Raw genomic sequence first — 22,015 nt, forward strand, 5'->3', positions numbered from 1 at the left:
AATGTTGTTCTTCAATGTTGCCTTTAGGGAACTCGGGGGCCTTGATCACCTGATTTCTCATTACACCACCATTTTCACCTCCTCTTCTTCTCAGGTTCCAGCACTGACATTTTTCTAATCATCCAGTCCACCTGACTCCCATTTTTAACCTTGTCTCTCTCCTTTGGCATCTGCCAATCTTCTGCTTTGCCTCCCTCCTCCATTCATCAATCCCACATGGACCCCTGTCTTCATTGCACTGGCATTTTTTTCTCTGCACTCCGCATCTTGATGAAGAGCCCTGGCCTGAAATGTCAACCATTTTTTTTTCTGAGTTCTGAGTTGTTTTCCCAGTTCTGACAAAGGATCTTCAGCCTGAAATATTAACTTTGTTTCTTTTTCCATGAATGTAACTTGGGTTTCCAGCATTTTCTGACTGTGTTTCATATTTTCAGCACAAAGTAACAAATGTTGGTTTTAGCATGAACCTTGAAAACTGGCTTTTTTATCGTTGTTACCCATATCAATAATATTTTGTGGCCCTTTTCCAATTTGTAAAGAGGATATGATTTCCGTTCACCATAAATATAAATTCTTCCTCAGTTATTTGTCTTAACAATGTTTTTAGCAATGAGTGGATATTAGACTCTTCCTTTGAAACTTGGTTCCATTGAACTTGGATGAATTTTAGGTGCAGAGTACATGAACAAGCGCATCTATTTGTGGTCATACAGCAATAACTAAGGTAGAGTTTTAGGGAGGTCACGTGACAGCTTAAAGCCAAGTTCACTGACTAAATTTCTAAGCTATGTATTTGGCATCAAGATTTTTACTATGCTGGTATTTTGTGTAATTATTCAAGATTTTAAATTTGATCCTTTATTTCTGGGGTGTTCACCAGAATCACATGATTATTTTTAGCTTCCCTTTCGCTCAGTAATAATGTTGCTGGAATTTAAAAAAAACTGCTCAGTTTTGTTGGATATGAAGGGTGAAAGTAGAGGTTGGGAAGTGGGTGAATGAAGGTAGAACATGTGGTTCAGATATGCTTGGGACTATCGGGTTTTCTGGGCACATAAAACAAGCTCAGGATAGAAGCACTTTGTGTCTGCAAGGAAGCTTATTTTCATGCTACTTAAATTAATGTTGTGGTAGGTCCCTTTGCAGATGTCCTTTCCACTTTTATTCTTTGAACTACACCCAAGCAATCAATAAACCAGGTTCAAGAAAATTTGCCAAATAGTACATCATTAACGATACTGGGATTTGCTTCACATGAGCTACTTTGTCCCACTCTCCCACACACTCTCATCATTTTAAATTTTCTTTTTATCAAACAACTATCAAATTCCTTTTACTAATTCTAATTTATCATTTCTATCCCCAGTAGATTTTCGTGGGATGGGACAGGGGAGGTCACATTTGATATTACTGCTCAGCCAGCTGAGTTTTTCAGTACATCCTATAAAGCAGTGATCCTCACAATGACACAAAACCAATCACATCAATGGTGGTAACATGTAGGTAGGATCCTGCCTTTTAAAAAAAAAGATTCATATTGTGAAGTTAAAAATGCACAGCATTTGAGGAAATCGGAAATTCCAACTTTACTCTTCAAAACTCCATCTCCTTGCCAGTGTCGTTCACCATGGACTCGAGAGGTAATGTGCTACTGAGATGTTATGCTGCAGAAAAATAAGTTTCCAAAGACATTAATTTCATTGTGAGATAATTAACTGCAAAGAGAAAGTGAGATCATTCATTAAAAATATTCTATTTGCCAATTAATGTCTTACCACTTGATTAGTTACAGGATAGCTGCCACAGTGCTTTCTTCCAGATCTACAAGAACAATTGGGAGAATGGAGAGAGCAACCAATCCAATCATCTGCCAAGAACTTTATGGAAACATTAGTTGAGATGTTACTAATGAAGAAATGTGATACAACATCACACCAATTGCTTCTCCTCAATTCTTAGAAAGCAGCTTCCTGAATGTTTTTTAGATAACTGATCCTTCCAATAACAGTAAAGCCAGGAAGTAGTGCGAATATGAATGATGGTATTATTTTGTAATAATTGCTTTGTGAGTACCTTTAACAGCTCCTTTACTACTTTGGTGTTCTTTATGTTACCCTGTCTAATAAGCTTTCTCAATGGAGATTAATAGTGTTTTTGGTCTTTATCCAACAGATTATAGCAAATCACCACATGCAGTCTATTTCCTTTGCATCTGGTGGCGATCCGGTAAGTCACTACCTGATTTCATTGATTGCAGAAGTTAAGATTTATAACTCATCATGTTGAGAAGTGATGAGCTTGACAGTCCTTGTTTCTTATTCAGTATTTCTTTGGCATTTTTTTTGGTTTGCTCTTTCCTCATAAATCTCGGACTAGCAAAAGTAAGTCTTTTCCACTTGTCGTGACTGAAGTGCTCCATGTTATTCAGATGCCATAGATTTAATCCAAATTAATTTTGACAAATGCAATTTTACTCCAAATTAATTTTGATAAATGCTTTAACAGAATGTTTTCTATAAAAGATCTAGACAAAAACAATATCATCTCTCATAATATTCACTAGATTTGGTAGCTACAGCTTTAAATTCAAACATATTCTGAAGAGAATTTGAACTTTAAATTATTTTTTTTAATGGCATAATATTCCTTTAGGAATGAGCAGTGTCTGAGTGAGGGAATGCTGATAATCACTTTTGAGGCTGTATAATTTTTGGACAAAACATGTAAGAACGTGCACAAACACAATTTGCAAGATAATTTCAACAGTTACCGTATATTTTCAGACATTATCAAATAAAATAGCTCACTAAACACTACTGAGATAAATGAATGTATCTTCTCCAAGGCAGCTGACTCTGGAATTATCTCATAATTGACAAGGATGCCTCCTATGGTGGGAATTAAATGACATTCTTTCTTAGATGATCAGATCTGAAATTTCTCCTGTATTAGGATGCCAGAAATTGCATATTCCTCCATCATATTAATGGGATTGATAGTTTTCCCCATTAGATTGGCGGTCAGGATGGAGCATTACTACCACATTGGATTAGGAAGATGCACAAAAATCTTGGTTATGGAGCGGAGAATATGTTCCAAAATCTACACTTGATAGTGATAGTGTGTGAAAAATAGGAAATTCTGTTCACTGTTAAATGATTTATCTGATTATGTACATGGCTTGCAACTTAATATTGGTGGCATATTAACATATTAGTGCCTCTGAGACAACATTAGGATGATTCTGCCCTATGGCATCAGTTTAATCATCCTCATTACATCAAATCAAACCTTAAATCTCTCAATTGCACACTATTTTTAACAAGATAAGGTTTCTTCGATCTATTTAATTGATTTCTTCTATCCTTGCAAATAACCACTGCATCTTCTTCCTCTTGATCCTCTCCAAAGCTTGTTAATGTGTTGCAGGATGATATCATCTATATAAATGAGTGATTGACACCTCTGGGAGAAGTTGAATGGGATGTAAATCATGGGAGATTAACTGTGGCAGATAGTGGGACTATGGAATGTGTTTTGTCTTCTTTGTCCCAACTATATGCAAATTGCTCTTGTCAAAACAGATCTTATTTAAGGATGAAGAATTTATATTCAGTAACAATGCAGGATCTTTTGGAGATTTTTATGCACATTTCACAAGTAGGTGCTAATTGAAATGATGTCATCAAATGAATAGCCATTGTTTTGGAGGCGACATCCTGGCTGCAAGTACCTACAGTGTGCTCACTGAAAGGTCACTCCTGGGCTTCGTTTATCTAATACAACAGCTTGACCAAGAGAGGAGAACTCCTGTGGTTTGCTGAAGAAGATGGGTTTTTTTGTAAGTGAGAGAGTCACATGAGCTTTCTGGCAGTCTCAGTTGGAGAGAGAGAGAGAGAGAGATAGAGAGAGAGAGAGAGAGAGAGAGAGAGAGAGAGAGAGGTGAGACCAATCTCACTAAACTCTATTAGCTTGTGTGTCTGACACTGAAAGGAGCTGAACAGTGCAAGCCAGGAAGAACTGGCTGGAAACAGTGGATGGCTGGAAGTGCTATCTGTCTGATGTTTCTTTTGGAATAAGAGGAACAGAAAGGAATTCTGTGATAGCCTGAAGAAAGAGGATACCATCTGGAAAACCCTGATGGGACAAGTTTAATCAGCGAGACCTTAAGGTGATTAATGGTGGTACCACAGTTGTGGAAATCCTGGAACAATAAATCTCTCTCTGCAAACCTTACAAGAACCTTCCTGAGCAGTAAACATTTACCTTTCAAGCACCAAAGCCTGGTGAAATTTATACATGTTAAATTTTGTGCACAGTATAAGAATTGCCTGCATCCAGAGAACTTGGAAGAAGGAGAAATGAGATTGAACTGTGAACCAAAGAACTTTTCTTAAATTTACACACACATCATACATGTGCGCTTAGAATTAGAAGGGGATTAATTTGGGTTACTTAACTATAGAGATAAGTTAAAGTTTGATTCTATTTTCATGTTTAAAGTTGATTAAAAACAACTTTAAAAAAAAAACTATATGTCTTAGTGAATATCTATTGCTGCTGGGTTTTGGGGTCCTTTGGGCTTGTAACAATATATATGCATTCAGATACATTTTCAGCATTGAATAGATGAATCAGTGGTTATCAACCTTTTTATTTCCACTCACATACCACTTTAAGTATTCCCTATGCCATAGCTGCTCTTAAATTAGTAAGCAATTGCTTAAGGTGGGATGTGAGTGGGAAGAAAAAGTTTGAAAGCCACTGTTCTAATCATATCTAATTGACTCATTATGTGCATGGTTTCATAACTCCAAAGGATATGGGCCAATGGCAATTTTTCTCAAGCAAAATATTTCGATAACAATTGAGTCTAGAGCAGTGATTCTCAAGCTTCCCTTCTCACTCATTTACCATCTTAAGCAATCCCTTACAGAGGGATGTAAGTGGAAAGAAAAAGGCTGAGAACCACTGGGATAAATAAAACAAAAGGATGCACATGTGATGATAGCTGGAAGGTAACAGTTCTCGCTCAGATAAATGATTTTGTTTGTTTCCACCTGTCACCTTTCTTTGTTTCCTCATTCCCCCACTTGGAGCCATCTGCTCATTACCCTTCACCTTTCCTTGGTCCACCTATCACCTGGTGCCCCTGCCACATCCCTCCTCTTTCCTCTTTATACTGGTTATCTTTCCTCTGCACTCTGTATTGTGATCAATAGTACTTTGTATTTATAGAGGTCTTCAGGTAATTCTGAGATAAGGTGGGAAAACAGGGTTTATATTGGGATCGACAGGGATGGAGTGAAGAGGAGGGGTTGGCCGTCTACACTGCACACAAAGGCAGAGAATTCCAGTTCACTGCATTCACTCCTTCCTTCAGAAAGGAACCTATGGGCAAAAACAGAGACCATGTTCAGCAAGGAATATTTACAATTATTTACAAGTTGAACCTGTCTGGGGGCCTGGTTATTCTAGTCAAGCATCTTAATACTGGTGGACTTTGCTCTTCCAGAACATCTTGGGTCTTTTGTCGTTCCTGGGTACCTGGGCTCTGAGTGGGGCTTGGGGGTCCAGGGTTCAATGATGGCTCCATTGGGGCCATGTCACCAGAACCTTGCACAGGGATTTTGGTGGTTCCTGGTCTATTGAGGGCATTGGGACCTCAGTTCCTGAGGGTGCCAAGTTTCTGATGAGACAGTGTCCACTCTGCCACATAGGCATGCATCGGGTTGTGCAGCAGGTTCACATTCTTGACTAGAGAATCCATTTTTCTTCTCATCTCATGCTTTTTCAGCAGGCCCAGGCCCTGGGGCTATTAGCCATGCCAGCAGAGTGACACCTGATGTTGATTTCCTTGGGAATGCAAATATTAGCTTGTGAGGAATGGCATTGGTCACTGTGCAAAGAGATGGTCTTATGGAGTGGAGCATGGTGGGCAGAACCTCTTGCCAGCGCAAGTCTGGAGTCCTTTACACCCTTCCAAACTGATGCATTCTCCTTTTCAACTTGTCTGTTCCCCTGGGGGTTGTAGCTAGTTGTCCTGCTTGAGGTGATGCCTCTTGTGAGCAGGTACTGGTGTATCTCTTCGCTCATAAATGATGAGCCCCTGTCACTATGAATATAACTGGGATACCCGAACATGGTGAAAATAGAAGGCAGAACCCTAATGACCGTGGTATTGGTGGTGTCTGGACAGGTGATAGTGAATGGAAAACGCGAGTACTCATCAATAACGTTGAGAAAGTACACATTTCCATTGGTGGAGGGTGAGGGCCCCTTGTAATTGATGCTGAGTTGTTCGAAGGGGCGGGAAGCCTTTATCAGGTGCGCTTTTTTTTAGCGGTAGAAGTGTGGTTTGCACTTAGCACAGACCTGGCATGACCTGGTCATTTCCCTGATGTCTTCAATATAGAAGGGCAGGTTGCGTGCCTTGATGAAGTAGCCCATGCGGGTGACGTCCAGGTGGCAGAGCTCACCGTGAAGTGACCGCAACTGGTCGGTGTGTGCAGCAGCACAGCTTCCTCAGGATAGGGCATCTGGAGGCTAATTGAGGGTACTTGCCTGTACACTATCTCATCGTTATAGGTGGAGAGTTCGATCCTCCACCTCATGATCATGCCATATTTTATTTTACCCCTATTCGTATTATTGAACATAAATGCCACTGATCACTGATCGTGAGCAATGTGAATTTCCTGCTGCCAGGTAGAGCGTCCAGTGCCTATTGGCCTCCACAATGGTTTGAACCTCCTTCTCCATGGATGGGTTCCAGAACTCATGGCCTTGCAAGATGAGGGAAAAGAAAGCTACCAACCTGCTTGTCACTCTCCACCTGGAATGGAGCGTTTTCATCCACCACATGCATTATGGCTTTCGTGATTTTGCTCTTAAAAGCCACTTGGGCTTCAGCTGATAATTGGAAGGAGGTGAACTTTAACAGGGGGCAGGCCTTGTCAACATAATGAGGTACCCACTGGGTGTATTTCAAGAAGAAGCCCAGGCACCTCCTTAGTGCTTTCATGGTCCTTGAGAATTGAGGTCATAGAGGGGGTGCATATGCTCAGGGTCTGGACCAATAACACTGTTCCTAATACTGAAGGGGACCCTCAGGATCTGATAAAGTCATCTGTCTGCCTCAAATGCTGTGTAGGGACAGTCATCAGAATGGATCGGCAGCAGGTGATATGCAGCTTTCAGATCAATGGTCGAGTAGACCCGGTACTGCGCAATTTCATTCACCATGTCTGAGATTCGGTGGAGGGGGTATTCATCCAGGAGTGTGAAGTGATTAATAGTTTGGCTATAGTTAATCACTAGCCTGGGCTTTTCTCCCCCTCTAATGTCTACCACCTGGGTTATCCCCAGGCTGTTGCTCAGTTCAATAATTTTCTCTTTAAGCTGACGCTGTGTTTTGGCTCTAATAAATTCCCGGTCCCCTACACTATATCACCTAGTCTTTGTGGCTTTTGGCTCACAGTCAGGTGTTAGGTTCTGGAGTAGGGATGGGGGTTTGATGTTCAGCATGGAGAGTCTGCATATAATGTCTGGTTTTTGGTGCTATCCATTCCGCACAGTGATTGGGGGAAGTGGGCCTGAATACTTCATGGTCACGCTTTTAAGGTGACACAAGAAGTTCAGGTTAGCAACACAAGAGCACACAAACCTTTTAACACATAGAGTCATAACTTGTAGAATTCCCCTTCTTTTACAGATAAGTGTACAGTACAATATCCCTAAATAGTCACTGAATACGATTGTGTCACTAAATAAATACAATAGTCCATGGGTTAAACCTTTAGGTTGTACTGTCGAGCAGTCGTAGAATTTATAAAGCTCTCCCTCAAGCCAGTGTCAATTAAACAATCCATTGGATGTCAATTTACCCTCAACTTCATCATTGAGTTGCTCAGCTGATGGGCTATCACTTGGTCTAGGACAACAGATGCCAGTGCTCTGGATGCTGCATCGCTCTCCCTGATGGCATCATCTTGATCTGCAGGCTGTTGAGATGGCATCGACCACGAGGAGCAGCAAGATGGCCACCATTCCTGCCATCGCTTCTCTTCCGGTAGTGATTCCCGCCACAAGGTGCAGCAAGATGGAGGCAGCACGAAGAGGCTGAGGCCCGCTCCTCTGAGCTTGGGCATGGAGAGTACGATTGTTCGGGGGCCGTGCACGCAGTAGCCTTCTGGGAGTTCCACTTTGCCTGACATACATTCACCCAGTGTCCTCTCTTACCACATCTGGAACACGCGGAGTCTTTCGTGGGGCATCGGGCACAGGGGTGTTTGGCCTGCCCACAGAAGCAGCACTCCCTGTCATGTGTGGCCATGGTAGTCAGTACCTGAGGCAGCTGCTGTGCGCTGCAGGCCTGGTTTTCGGGGAAGGCGCCATTATCATTTGTGAGGTGGCCCACTCCCAGTTAGGCCTGTTCAAGGGATTTCAGCAGGTCAAGCGTACAGGCAAGGTCTCTCTTCCCCAGTTCTAGGAGTCGCTGCCTCATGTACCTTGAACTCACCCCAGCCAGAAGGATGTCTCGGACTTGCTCTTCTTCCGTCAATAATGGCACTTCCTCGTCAGTGCCCATAGTTCCAGGATGTAGTCATCCAGCGATTCACCCAGTCGTTACCAATGTTGTGAGAGTCATTGTCTCACAAGCACGTCATTCTGGGGTCTCATGTAGTGGGCCTTCAGACCCTCAATGGCCGTCTCGTATGTCTTGCCATCCCTGATGACTGCGCATCCATGGGGCCGACTCGAGAGAGGACGGCTATTTTCCAGAGGGCGTTGGAGTGGAAGGCTTCTTTGGTAGCCATAGTGTAGGACTGAAAGCACTCCAAACAGTAGGCAAATTCTTCTGGGGCCTCTGGGGACAGAGGGTCAACTTGGAGCATTCCTGGCTTCAGAAGAGCTTCCATCCTATCTTCAAGAGTGAGCTAATAAAATTCTAACATGATCAATTGTACTCGGAGACTTGTGAGGTGCACAAACACACTTTTATTAGCTTACAACTAAAGGCCAGTATGTTTAATGGCTGAAAATTTGATATGTCACACATATCTCCTCAATTCTGGAAGACAAATTTTAGATTTTAGTGAAAATTTAGTTTGAGTCTATTACCATAGAATGTTATTGAATGGATATAATTTAGCAATGTGAAAAACTTTCAAGAGAGCTTATTCTACTATTTGCTTGATACACATTTGCCCTTTATTTCTCTCATTATCAAATACCCATGTTTTCTGGAAAGAGTGTCGTGTTCCACCGTTGCATTTTTAAAATCAGGTATAACTATTCACAGTAAGAAACTGCAGCTATGGCTCAAGTAATATATAATGTGCTTCTCATGGTCAAAACAGTGAACAATGGAAGGATGAAATCACAAAAGCAGACTGGTGGTATTTGCTGATCCAGAATTACTGTGTAGCAATCTCCAGACTATTTTGTCTCAGACTACTTTTTACAAATTTTCTCACAAATTATTTAAGCCAAGATAAAGTTAGCTGAATCTCTCTCCAAATGGTCTGAAATTCCATTCCATCAAAAGAACTTTCCCACCCACTTCATTTAAATGTTACTCAACTTCACTAGCACCATTTATAGTATCTGAATCATACAACAGGTAGGTTTTCCATGTAAATCCCTCTTCACAACCAGTGTCTGATGATAAATGAGAGGGGTTTTGTTGATACTTGCCCTTCTTCCTTTTAATTATGTTTTTCATTTAGATTATTTTCATACCAGTCAATTTTATGTCCGGGTTGCAAATTAGTCTGAAGTTGAAGCTTGCTTTCTCTATGATGTGTGCTATAGGAGAGTTTGGCTAATATTTTACTCTGACCAGCAACCCTTGTGTCAAAAGTTAACTGCCTTAAAGTTGAATATAAATAAAAAATAATGAGAAAAATTTTAATATTTTGTAAGCATTCTCTTTTCTTAATGTATCTTTGTAGCAAAGTAAATTAAGTATATATTATAAAATCTTACATGTTCCATTGAACTATTTTTCTTCTTTATACACAACAGGACACAACAGATTATGTTGCATATGTGGCCAAGGATCCAGTGAACCGCCGAGGTAATTAATGTTTTAATTTATTTTTGGATTGCCTATGAGATTTTAAATAAACATGAGAAATTAATTCTTCAATACATAAGTTTAAAAATTGATATTTATGAAAAATGAATTTAATGTTTTTGCTGCATTAAATGGACATGAGACTAAGAAAATCATTAATATCTCCATGCAAACATTTTCAATATAATAATTGGTACTAATTATAATCTTCCTGAATCTCAGGAAGATTATAATTTATGGAAGGGTATATCTTGTTGAAAAATTGCAGCTGTAAAGTTTGAACAATATCTTGAAGTAAAACCAATGCACAATTTTTTCCTGTCAAAATGGAGGTATTTCATTACAAAGCTGTCACGTCCTATCAGGAATTCTTTCTGACAGAGCAGCACCTTTTGAAAACTGTGATATCCAAGTGGGTTGTTGGAGAATGTATTAAATTCACGTACACAATATAATTAAATGCTAACCTAATATTAGGAAATGTTGCATTGAAATGATTGGTTGAAATAAACAAGTACAAATGTTTAACACAAATTTTTATTTTAATAAAGGTATTATCCGCGTAAGAATAGTAAACAACACTCTACTATAAAGATGCATAAATAATTTGTACTAATGTTATCAATAGCAAGTTCTCGGCTTAGATTTCTACAATTTTGCAAAAGGAATGACCTGTCTGCAATGGCCTTAAAAAAATAACAAAAGGAACAGATTCTTTAATACAACTGCAATTTACTTTAGTTAATCCTCTTCCCCATTGGATACTTTAGTGTATGATCAAAATCAATCCTGGGAATTTCATCATATTTTACTTCCATTTAATGTTTTGACCATGATATTGCAGAGAAGCCTGCAAGCATCTCTGCCCAGTTGTATGCTAATTATCATATCACTCCAAGTGGTGTTAGGTGGACATTTGGGAATTATTTAAGCAGATAAAATCTTTACTTGAATTTAAATTTTACATTACTTGAGCTATTGTGGGCTCAAAGAATAAAAATATATCTTCTCTTGACCACTATTTTCTCCAGTTTGCCTAAGGGATAAATGAAAAACCTTAATGTATCCTCAGCATTTGCTTTTGAATATCATTCCTACCAAGGGTGTTTCAATTTTTTAAAGTTCATATTTATTATTAGAGTAAATACATGACATCATATACAACCCCAAGATTATTTTTCCTGCAGGCTAGGCAGAATTTCTTCATATCAGTAGTGAAAAAAAAAACTACTCAAGAAAAGATACATATACAAAAGACTAGAAATGTAACCAAAGAAAGAAATGTAAACAAGCTAACTCTGCAATACAGAAAATAATAAATATTCAGTAATAAATAATGTGCAAAGTAAGAGGCCTTAAATGAGACTCTGATTCAGTTTGTTTCTTTAGGAGTCTGTTGTCCTTTAAAAAGCTCGTTACTTGTAGGTGGCAACATGGATTCTTAACATCTATATTTGCTACAGGTATTAGGTCATTCAGTAGTTCAGTTCTTACTGATATCATGCCTGAGATAATTGCAAAGATTATTTGATCACCATATTATCCTCCCACATGTATCTGGGATCTAATGACTTTTTTTGGAATAGCAGCTGCTCAAGAAACAAACAAGAGTAGGCCATTCAGACCTTTGAGTTTGTTCTGACAAATGATTCCATCATGGCTGGTCTGTGTCTTAACTTCATCATCCACCTTTTTATAACCCTGAGATGCTGAGATGGCCTTGACTAACGCGTTGGATTTTGTAGTTTTGAATTTAAAATATATGAACAATGTCAAGTATTTCAACAGCTGTCTGGAAATCAAATTCATATTTTGACTCCCTTTTTGTGAAAAGTACTTCCAGATTTTATTTCTAGGGCCCTCTAGAACCATGAAATGTAATTTTATATTCTGCATGTTTCAGCTAGTGCCTCTGTCAATACTGAGTTTTTAAAAATAATTTTGAACATGTCAATGAGATATCTGCTTAACCTTCTAAATTCAATGAAATTCAACCCACGTTTTCCTGCCTGTCCTGATAATTCCATTGTTCATCTTTGGCATGGATCTTTCTGGAATTCTTTTGTTGTATCCATCCAAATGTGTGCAGCTATTCTGAACTCTGAACTGAATTCAAATGGAGTATGAAAAAGGTTCTGTATAAATGTAAGCTAACTTCCCTAGCTTTGATCTCCAACTCACAGAAATAAATGTTTGTCATTTCATTTGATTACTTTGCAACCATGCACTAGATTTTAGTCATTTGTTTATTGCACACCTATAACACCACAGAGGCCCTGTGTCTCAACATTGCTAATGCTGAGTCATTGTTTTCCTTGACTTTGCCTTTTATATAGGGGCAGAGACAAATCCTGTCCCTTATCCTATCTGCATCACCTGGAAAATGATTATTCTCCAGTAAAGGTAAAATAAATTAAGACTCAATATTTAAAATTCAAGTGTTATGGGCCCAGAGGACCCCAAAACCCAGCAGCAATAGAAATTCAACAAGACAAATGGTTACTTAAATGGAATGGATGTAAAAGAGTATGTGTTATGAGGACGATGAAAAAAAGACTTCAAAAAGGTTTAGGCAACTTGGGTGAAAGGAAAATATATGGTAGGCGCAGATTAATGTGAATAAATATGGGTTATTGTTGTTTCAAAAGCAGAAAGTCATTATTATTGGAATGGTGATAGATTGAGAAAAGTGAATATGCAATTATACCTGGATATCCTTATCCACCAGTCACTGAAAGCAAGTACAAAGTAGTGTAACAAAGGATTATTGGACCAATTCCTGATATGGCTGGACTATGTATGAACAGTATGTATGTTTGGTTAGACCTGTATTCACTGAAGCACCGAAGAAGGAGAGGGATTCTCAGAGGAACATATAAAATGCTGAGCAGACCAGACAGAATAGATGCATAGAGGCTATCTATTCTCAATGGCTGGTGAATTGGGAATCAGAGCTTAGGGAAATTCTTTACCCGATGTGTCATGAAAGTGAACGTGAATGTGAACAATGGAGAGTAAGTTAATAAATATATTCAAAAAGAATATAAATTTATTTATATGTAAAGAGATATTAGAGAAGCTGAAAACAACACTGAAATGTATGGTCAGCCATGATCATACTGAATGATGGAACAAACCTGATGGGCTGAATGGCTTCCTCCTGTTCGTAATTTTTACAGTTCTACTCTTCTAAAAGAAAAAGGAAAACAGATGTATATTTCTTGTTACATGATTTCTCACAAAAGTAGATTATAATATGATTTGGAGGCCCATCGACATAACCGTTTCTCCAGAGTATGATTGAAATACTTCTGACAAATAACATGTAGCTCTACTTCTATTTACTAGGTTAGTATTCCATGTGGTACTGTTACTTGGGCATAATCTCAGTCAGTTTACAATAATGAATCCAAAGGCCCAGTTTGACACAATTCATAGTGATACTAAATCAAGAGGTGGAAATTTTATTGCAGCACTTCACTCTCCAGTGAAATAGTGGAGGTGGAATGCTCAGAAATAATGTTGTTCTTTGGTAAAGGTTTAGTGAAGTAAACTTAATGTTGAATTAATAAAACATTGAAGCCCTCTGTGCCTTGTAGTACTGATGTATCAACAATAATTCACAAAAGGCTGAGCAGTGAAACAATCAGGCTTTTAACAGCCAAAGACTGGAACACTATCAAACAACCATCCACCTCCTTGAGTGATCAGAGCAAAAGTAAAAGGATGGCATGCAATGGGCTATGGGTAAGATTGGTCTCAGGAGGTGTGTCCAGTCGGTATCAGCCAATCACAGTATAACAGTGGTTTACCTTGTTTTTTGAGTGGCTAAAACTGCTCACATTTGTCAAATTCCAGTTTTAACAGTAAAATATATGGCTCACTTCATTAGGGAAAAACAAAACCTTTCTAATTTGAGCATGTACCTGTGTGGAGATGTTTGCACTGTTTTGCCTATTTAGTTACTTATAGAATGAACTGTGTAATCCAGATTTCAATGCCAGTGTGCTTTGATGTGCAGTGAATCATAGTGAATTTACTTCAGTAATCTATTATTCTGATCAGAGGAATGAATCTTGTATTTAATTTGACAGTTAAAGTTAAATCAACAAAATTAATATATACTGTATATATAGCTGAAACATAACAGCAGGTCTTTAATGTTTTTAAAGCATGCCACATATTGGAATGCTGTGACGGGTTGGCTCAAGATGTTATCAGTACCATAGGCCAAGCTTTTGAACTTCGATTCAAGCAATATCTACAGTGTCCAACTAAGATATCTAGTATACATAGCAGGTGAGTACTGATAGCATTGGTAATTGTTTTGTTATTCATTCTTACAATAAATTCAGCTAGTGTATTTTTAATCAGCAGATGTTGGGAGTAGAAATGTAAATAGCATTCAATGGGATTCTGAATGTAGATGAAACTTGTTACTTTTTTATTATTCCAAGGGCATTAATTGGGATCAATAATGTTAAAACTGGGAAATTGAAATCTTTCTGTTTCAGACACTTAGTCAAAATATTCAACCAGAACTATTGGGTAAACCACCATATACAGTCAGTACTTAATTTAATATCAGCAATTTTTATAGACATCAAGCACTTCTAGATGAGGCTTAGGAGAGACAGATGCAAATTAAGGATCCTTGAAACAATTCTCACAGTATTTCTTAATTCCAAACTCCGATTATGACATTTTTCCCATTTTCAATCTTGCCTTCATCATAAGGATTTAAAACATAATTTCTCAGTGCACATAAGATAGCCAAAACATATTTACGTGGAATGGTAGCAGGCAAATTAAATGTTTTAACATATCAATCAGTACTGAGTTGCAATGCAAAATCCAGAGGTAAAGAGTATTATTGAGATTATTGGATCACTGTAACATTCAGATCCTTGTTTTGTATGTTGGCAACTATAATTGCAATGAAATGGTAGTTCAATGGAATCTCGTTATAAGGTGGCACATATCAAGGTTCAAGATTCCTTTTATTGTCATGTAGAATTCATTAAAAATGTAATATGCATGATATACGGGAACTTTTGTCTGCTGGAAGGCAAAGAGTCGCCATGAGCATTGCTCGGCACCCTTAACAATAGGAGTTAGAGAAGCAGAACATATCATGATAGGTATTTTTATTTCTTACTTTCAAATAAGCAATCACAGTATGTTGGACCAAGGCATAGTTAATCAGCACCACTTCTACATGTTTTGTATAGACAACAAACTTTGTTTTGTCTGAAGTTTAAAAGTATTAAACAATGCGCTATTGTCAATTAAATATGATATAGTACAAATTCTTTATTTAGAATTACTCAATAATGTACGATACAACAATCTTCCAGTTATTGGTAAGTATTTTCTAAGAAAATCAATAATACTAATAATGTTTTTTATTAATCCCCTTTGATTCACTAAACTGCAGAAAAAGAGATTATAAGGATACTGATTATTCAACAAGTAGATGGTTTTCAAGTATTAATAAGCATAATGAAAGCATTTTTGTCAGCAAGTGTATGTAGAAAATCCACCACTGGCAGATTACAGATTTTATTTAGGCGTTAATAAACCATAATTTTAAATATGCAAATATTTTCCAATCAGCACTCAGTTAAATCATCTGAGGTAGTAAATATAAAATATTTTGGTTGTAGAAAGGAAACCCAAATCAGCCTCTAGTTAATAAGATCTTAATTATGATTCTGAAATTAATATTAAAATTGAAGCACCAAAGCAACTCAGCAAAAGTTTGTAGTAATAAATGTGGGGCTGTAGCGGCCCGCCACTGCAGAGATTGAGCTGGCACATGGCGCGGCATGCACAGTAATAAACAGCAGCATAGCAGACTGTAACACGTCCTTTAACACAGAGAACGAGCGCAGTTGAAAGCTGGAGCAGTGCGTCCAGCAGTCCTAAAATGGCGCTGGCCAATCTGCCCAGATCAATAACAGGCTGGGGAAGAAGGGAATCCGCATAAAGGAATGTTTCCGCCCACTATTGTTATTCATGCAGCTGATGTCAGTCAGCCAATCAAACAAATGGCGGGAACTCCAACTATATAAAAGGAGCCTTTCCAGCCTCAATAAATCTCAGACCTTAACCTTGCACACTGTGAGTGTGTATGTTTATTTGGAGCAGTCAGCTACAATTGGTGACCCCGATGGTTTAGATGGCATCTAAACCCAGTGATGGATAGCGAAGCAGCATTCAGCGCAGTTGGCCTCAAGCTCCCGACCTCCTGGACAGTTCGACCTGGCATGTGTTTCGACCAGGCTGAGGCTCAGTTCCAGATTCGGGGCATCACACGGTACTACTACGTGATCAGTGCCCTGGATCCAGAGACTGCAGACAGAGTGGCCAACTTCATCCGCAGGTCACTATCAGAAGTTAACTGCCTTCAAAGAGCTATTAACCGAGACCTTCAGGCTCTTGCAGCAAGTGGCGGGGGGGGGGGGGGGGGGGGGGTGGGGGTTGGCTGCTCCACCTGGATTGGGCTAGGGGGAAGATCCCCATCAGCTCTCATGAATGAGATGCTGGCCCTCCTGGGAGATCACAAGCCCTGCATCATGTTCAAGCACGCATTCTTGGAGCAGCTGCCCAAGGACATCCAACTGTTCCTGGCTGACTTGGATTTCAGCGATCACTGGAAAGTCGCAGCATGGGCAAGTATTCTGAGGAAGCAGAAATAGAAGTGCTCGGCTATCGTGGGGCTCATCACAAAGTCTCACAACCAGGCCAAGGCAGGCCCTGGAAAGGCGCAGCAGGGATGTGTCCAGGGAGAGATGGTGCTTCTACCACCAAAGATGCCGGTCGCTCTGCAAGTTCCAGGGAAACAATAAGGCCAGCCATCACTGATGGCCACAGCGACTGGCGATTGAGAGAGCCCTCTGTACGTATGGGATCGCCTTTCCAGTAGACGATTCTTGGTGGATACAGGAGTGGAGGTCAGCGTGATGCCCCCGACAGGTTTGGACACTAGATGCAGGCAAGTGGACCCCACGTTGAGAGCTGCCAATAACAGCAGCATATGGACTTATGGTACACTTAGGGCCGAGATGTAGTTCGGAGCCAGTTACTTCTCATGTGAGTTCACACTGGCCGCAGTGGAATGGCCACTCCTCAGAGTGGACTTCCTCCGGGCTCACAAGGGCAAGAGATGTGTACGCAGAGACATTCCAAACCTTCGCTCTGAGGGGCATCTTGAACAATGAGTTCTCCAAGGTGCTGGCCATGTTCCCAGCAATCCTTTCCCCTTGGTTCATGGTGGAGGTGCCCCAACATGGCATCAGGCATCACATCCTTACCAAGGTCCACCTCTCCATGCAAGGGTGATACGACTTCCTCTGGAGAAGCTCCAACTGGCCAAGGAGGAGTTCCACATGCTTGAGGAGTTAGGCATCATTCGTTGGTCAATCAGTCCATGGGCTTCTCCCCTGCACATAGTGCCCAAAGCATCTGGGGGCTGGAAACCTTGCGGCAACTACCATTGGCTTAACGAGACCACCACTCTAGATTGTTACTCCATGCTGCATATCCAGGACTTTGTGGCAAACCTGCATGGAGCGACAATCTTCTCCAAAGTTGACTTGGTGCATGGGTACCACCAAATTACGGTGCACCTTGACAATATCCCCAAGATGGCCATCATCACTCCATTTGGGCTGTTTAAGTTCCTGAGGATGCCATTCAGGCTCAAGAACGCAGCACAGACCCTCCAGTGACTGATGGACGCAGTGGGCCGAGACCTGGACGGCACCTTCGTCTCCTTAGACAATATTCTGGTAGTGAGCAGAACCTGGCAGGAACATCTACAACACCTCCGAAGCCTCTACAGCCATCTACATGAGTTTGGTTTTCTATCAACCTGGCTAAATACCAGTTTGGGCTGAGCACGATTGAATTCCTAGGGCACAGGATTACCAAATGCGGGGCCAAACCACTACCAGCAAGGTGGAGGCTATCCGTAACTTCCCGAGGCCCAAGAGCAAAATTTCCTGCACTGAGAAATTCCTGTATGATTGATTTCCAATGACCACAACTATCTGCCTATGGGAAATGTATTGGATTTTTGTTCTCCTCATTGCCCATTGACTTTAATTTTACTTCAGTGAGATGATAATTGCTTAGCCAAATGTTACGTTGATGTCAAGGGCAAGTCACTCTTACCTCATCAACTCTAGTCCATGGATGAAGACCTCTAGAGGTGAGTGATCTTGGCAAAACCTGAAATGGACATTAATAAACAGGTTATTGGTGAGTAAGTGGCATTTGATAACAATATTGACAACACTTCCCGTCACTGGATGATGATTGAGAATAATCTGTCAAAAATGAGATGGGTTGAATTTGTCCTTTTTATTTTGCAAGATGCAATGTATAATTTTTCCATATTGATGAACAGATAGTAATATTTTACTCAATTAGAAAGCTTGACTAGAATGTGGTGGGCACAGGTGTGCAAGGTATCAGTACTGCCAGGCCACTCCTACTAATAGACATTGAAGTTCCCACCAGAGTGCATTATATATTCTAGCTTTGTTGAGAGTTTTTAATCAGTGTTGTTCAACAAGAGGAGCCTGCTCCCTCTTATAGGACCACTGCTGATAGGTATGTCCTGCTAGTGAAACAAGGCATAACCAAAGATTTTGATAGAGGAATCCAATACATTGTGTGTAAAGTTTGATTATATCAAGCTGTCAGACAGTTCTCCCATTTTGGGCACTTTTTCCCAGGTTTTATGAGGAAGACTGCAAGATGGTATGGACTGGAAGAGTCTGAATTTAGTGCCAAGTTCTTGCTGGGTGGTTTGTCCAGTTTTATTCTAAACTAGTTTATACCAAATGTGGGACCACAACATTGCAATGGAGAGAACATTAGTGAATGGACCCAGTATAAGTGCAGTATGTTTCGATTAATCGAAAAAATGATCAGCTGAAATTCCAAATAACCAAAAGATTTTTGGGTGAGACATGACATCACAATTTGAAAAAAACGTTGAAATTTTTTTTAGCCACCATGCTCAAGTGGGGCTACAGGGAATCAGTTTTGCAAACGAGACATTTGTCCACAGGTTACACATTGAAGGAAAGGATAGCACTGATTATTTATTTATAAATTGTCATGAGCCACTGCAACTTTGTGATAACTTGTATTGTGAAATTCTCAGAATTTGAATTGAATACCACACTCTCTCCCCGCTCGCCTGCCCAAGCCACACTCTCCCCGCTCACCTGCCCAAGCCATGCTTGCTCCCTGCTTGCCCATACAAGCCACTGCCTCTGTCAAATACCCTTTCAGCAAGATCACTGAAATTCTGATGAAGGTCGATCCCTGTACAATCTCCTACCACTTATAGGTGAGGTGAGACCTCAGATTCTCGGGCAGCATTGGCAACAGTGGTGGAGAGGTGTCGGGCATCAGTGACCGCATGGGTATGTGTTTAGGATTGGTGACAGCTAATACAAGTATTCTCCTGATGCTACTGGGCTGCTTTGGAGAAAACTCCCGAGTATCCGAAAAATCTGCATAACTGAGATTTGTCAAGTCCCAAGCATTTTGGATAATCAGAAACATACTGTATTATATAATTTACATTTTTATGAATTAATTGAGGTCACTTAATGATCACTATGTAAAACTAATGTCACTTGACACTATGTCGAATATTGTATAGTCCTGTTGAATGCAACCTACTTGTTTTTCTCAAAAAATGCCAATGGATTGACCATCACACAATCATCTGCAAACACCTCTAGGGTGATGGTGGAAATATCATTGCTGAAATAGATAAGGAATGAAGGATCTGGCCTGTGGACCTTTTGGAAAGATGACCAGGCAAGGGGATGATTTATCTCTCATACCATTAATTCAATTTTTCTTTCTCCTGATTTGGAAACATTTACAATTTCTGCAGATACCTGGGACTTTCTGTTAGATTACCATGGTATCTCAGGAAAAATCAATGAACCATGAAAAATATCATTCTCAAATTGAGGGATTGCCAGAAAGACTAGGAAAGGATTCCTGATTTCCTTTCTGAATCAGGTGGGTTTTGATGGTTGTATCATCAGTAGCAGATGCTATGATAATGTTAAAAAGTTGGTGGATATCTTTGTGGCATTACAGTTTACTTTGATGTCCACATTTAATTTGGAACATCAGAATGATTATACACTTCCCTTAGCCAAATCATTTTTAAAATCATTAGTTAAATATTGGGAAGTTGATCAAAGTTTTTTTAAAAAGGCATTTGGAAAGATTAAAAATTTAAAGGGCAATACCATTTCTGAGGTAATGAGCAAGATTTATCACACTTAAAAGAACATTGTGTGGGCTTGAAAAGTCAGTTATTTTTTTTTAAAAAGCAATTGCATAAAATTATGATTCATTTTCTCAATCAGTTACCATGACAGTAAAAATTATTGGATTGTACTCTTTAGTAACAGCTTAAAGTGAAGCTAATAACCAATTCTTCTGTCAACTTTATCTTTTAACTATTTTGTCTCTTTCACTGCCTGGTGATTGGATTTCTGGGATAATAGGCCAAATGTAATATTGCTGATGTGTGTAGAATTGCTGTGGCTAGACAAGTAGAGTTGCAGATTTTAACCTGAGGATAGTTGGTTTTTTTTTTAATAATTGAAAGAACCATCTTTCCATTTCTTCATATGAGCAACTTACATGGTACATGAAAATACACAAATGCCGGAAAAGCACAGCAGGTCAGGTACCATCTAGTAGAAGCAGTAAATCAATGTTTCAGGTTTGGACTCTTCGTCAAGACTGGTGAAAGAAAGGAATGTTCAGAAATTTGAAAATGAGGGTGGGGGAGGGGGAGACTAGTGATTGGCTAAGGGAAAGAATTAGGGGATCTGTGATAGGGAGAGAAGTATAATAGGAAGGAATGCATGGAGTGCCTAGGAGGAATGGAGGGGGAGGGGAAGTTAGGAGGATATGGAGAATACATGCCCGACCTGAAACATTGACTTACTGCTTCTACTAGATGCTGACGGGCCTGCTGTATTTTTCCAGCATGTCTCTTTTAATTTTATTTATTCCAATGTCTGCAGATTTTTTTTTTGTCTTTTGCATGGTACATTTTTTTCCACTTATGTTAATTCATTTATTCCTTATTTCTAGTTTGATTTAAAAAAAACCAGAAGATAATAATGATATTAATTGATTCCTTATATGTTGAGGAAATTGTTAGCTGTGTTATTCTGATCAGTTTTTTTGTTAACTCATTTTCCTTGGAAGTTCTAGAAATGAATCATAACTAACCTAAAATCAAAATTGCAGATGATGAAAATGGAAATTAAATGGAAATTTTCAGCAAGTTAGGGAGCAAATTTAGAGAGAGAAGGAGTTAATTTTCACATAAGCCCGTGCTGCCCCAAATACACCAATGTGACCAATTAACTTAAAAACCACATACATTTTGAAAGGTGGGAGGAAACTGGAGGCCCCAAAGGGGGAACCCTCACAGACGTGGGGAGAGAGTACAAACTGCTTACAGATAGTGCCAGATTCAAACCCAGGTCACTGGCACTGTATTAGTGTGGTCCTAACCACTACAGCACACATGTCAAACTCTGGCCCGCGGGCCAAATTTGACCCGCGATATAATTATATTTGGCCCGCAAGATCATTTCAAAAATGTATTAGAGGTGGCCCGCCCTGCCGCGAGAGCCGATGCTGTTTTTTGGTAATGTCACCTCCACCATCCTCCCCCTTCATTGCACATCCTTCCCCATTGGAACACGAGAAATTGTAACACGAGAAGTCTGTCGATGTCATCAGCCGGCAAGCCAGTTGGAAGGCTCCCCGCACAACCAGTCACTTCTCCCACCTGTCGAGCGGTGCGGCGGATGGGCGAGCGCCTGTGATTTCCTGTCAGCGCGATGGGCATGGCAGGCTGCGCAC

General features: G+C 39.8%; 1 protein-coding gene across 1 annotated transcript in view; it reads left to right on the forward strand.

Annotated features, from left to right (window-relative positions):
• Positions 1-22,015, forward strand: part of shc3 (SHC (Src homology 2 domain containing) transforming protein 3) — a 170,300-nt gene that overhangs the window by 99,015 nt on the left and 49,270 nt on the right. Inside the window, exons 5-7 of the mRNA XM_069928732.1 lie at positions 2,173-2,226; positions 10,030-10,081; positions 14,254-14,380. Coding sequence (XP_069784833.1) covers positions 2,173-2,226; positions 10,030-10,081; positions 14,254-14,380 — 233 coding nt within the window. The remainder of the gene's footprint in view (positions 1-2,172; positions 2,227-10,029; positions 10,082-14,253; positions 14,381-22,015) is intronic.

Source organism: Narcine bancroftii, chromosome 1 (genome assembly GCF_036971445.1).
Source record: "Narcine bancroftii isolate sNarBan1 chromosome 1, sNarBan1.hap1, whole genome shotgun sequence".
In the NCBI taxonomy this organism is placed as follows: domain Eukaryota; kingdom Metazoa; phylum Chordata; class Chondrichthyes; order Torpediniformes; family Narcinidae; genus Narcine; species Narcine bancroftii.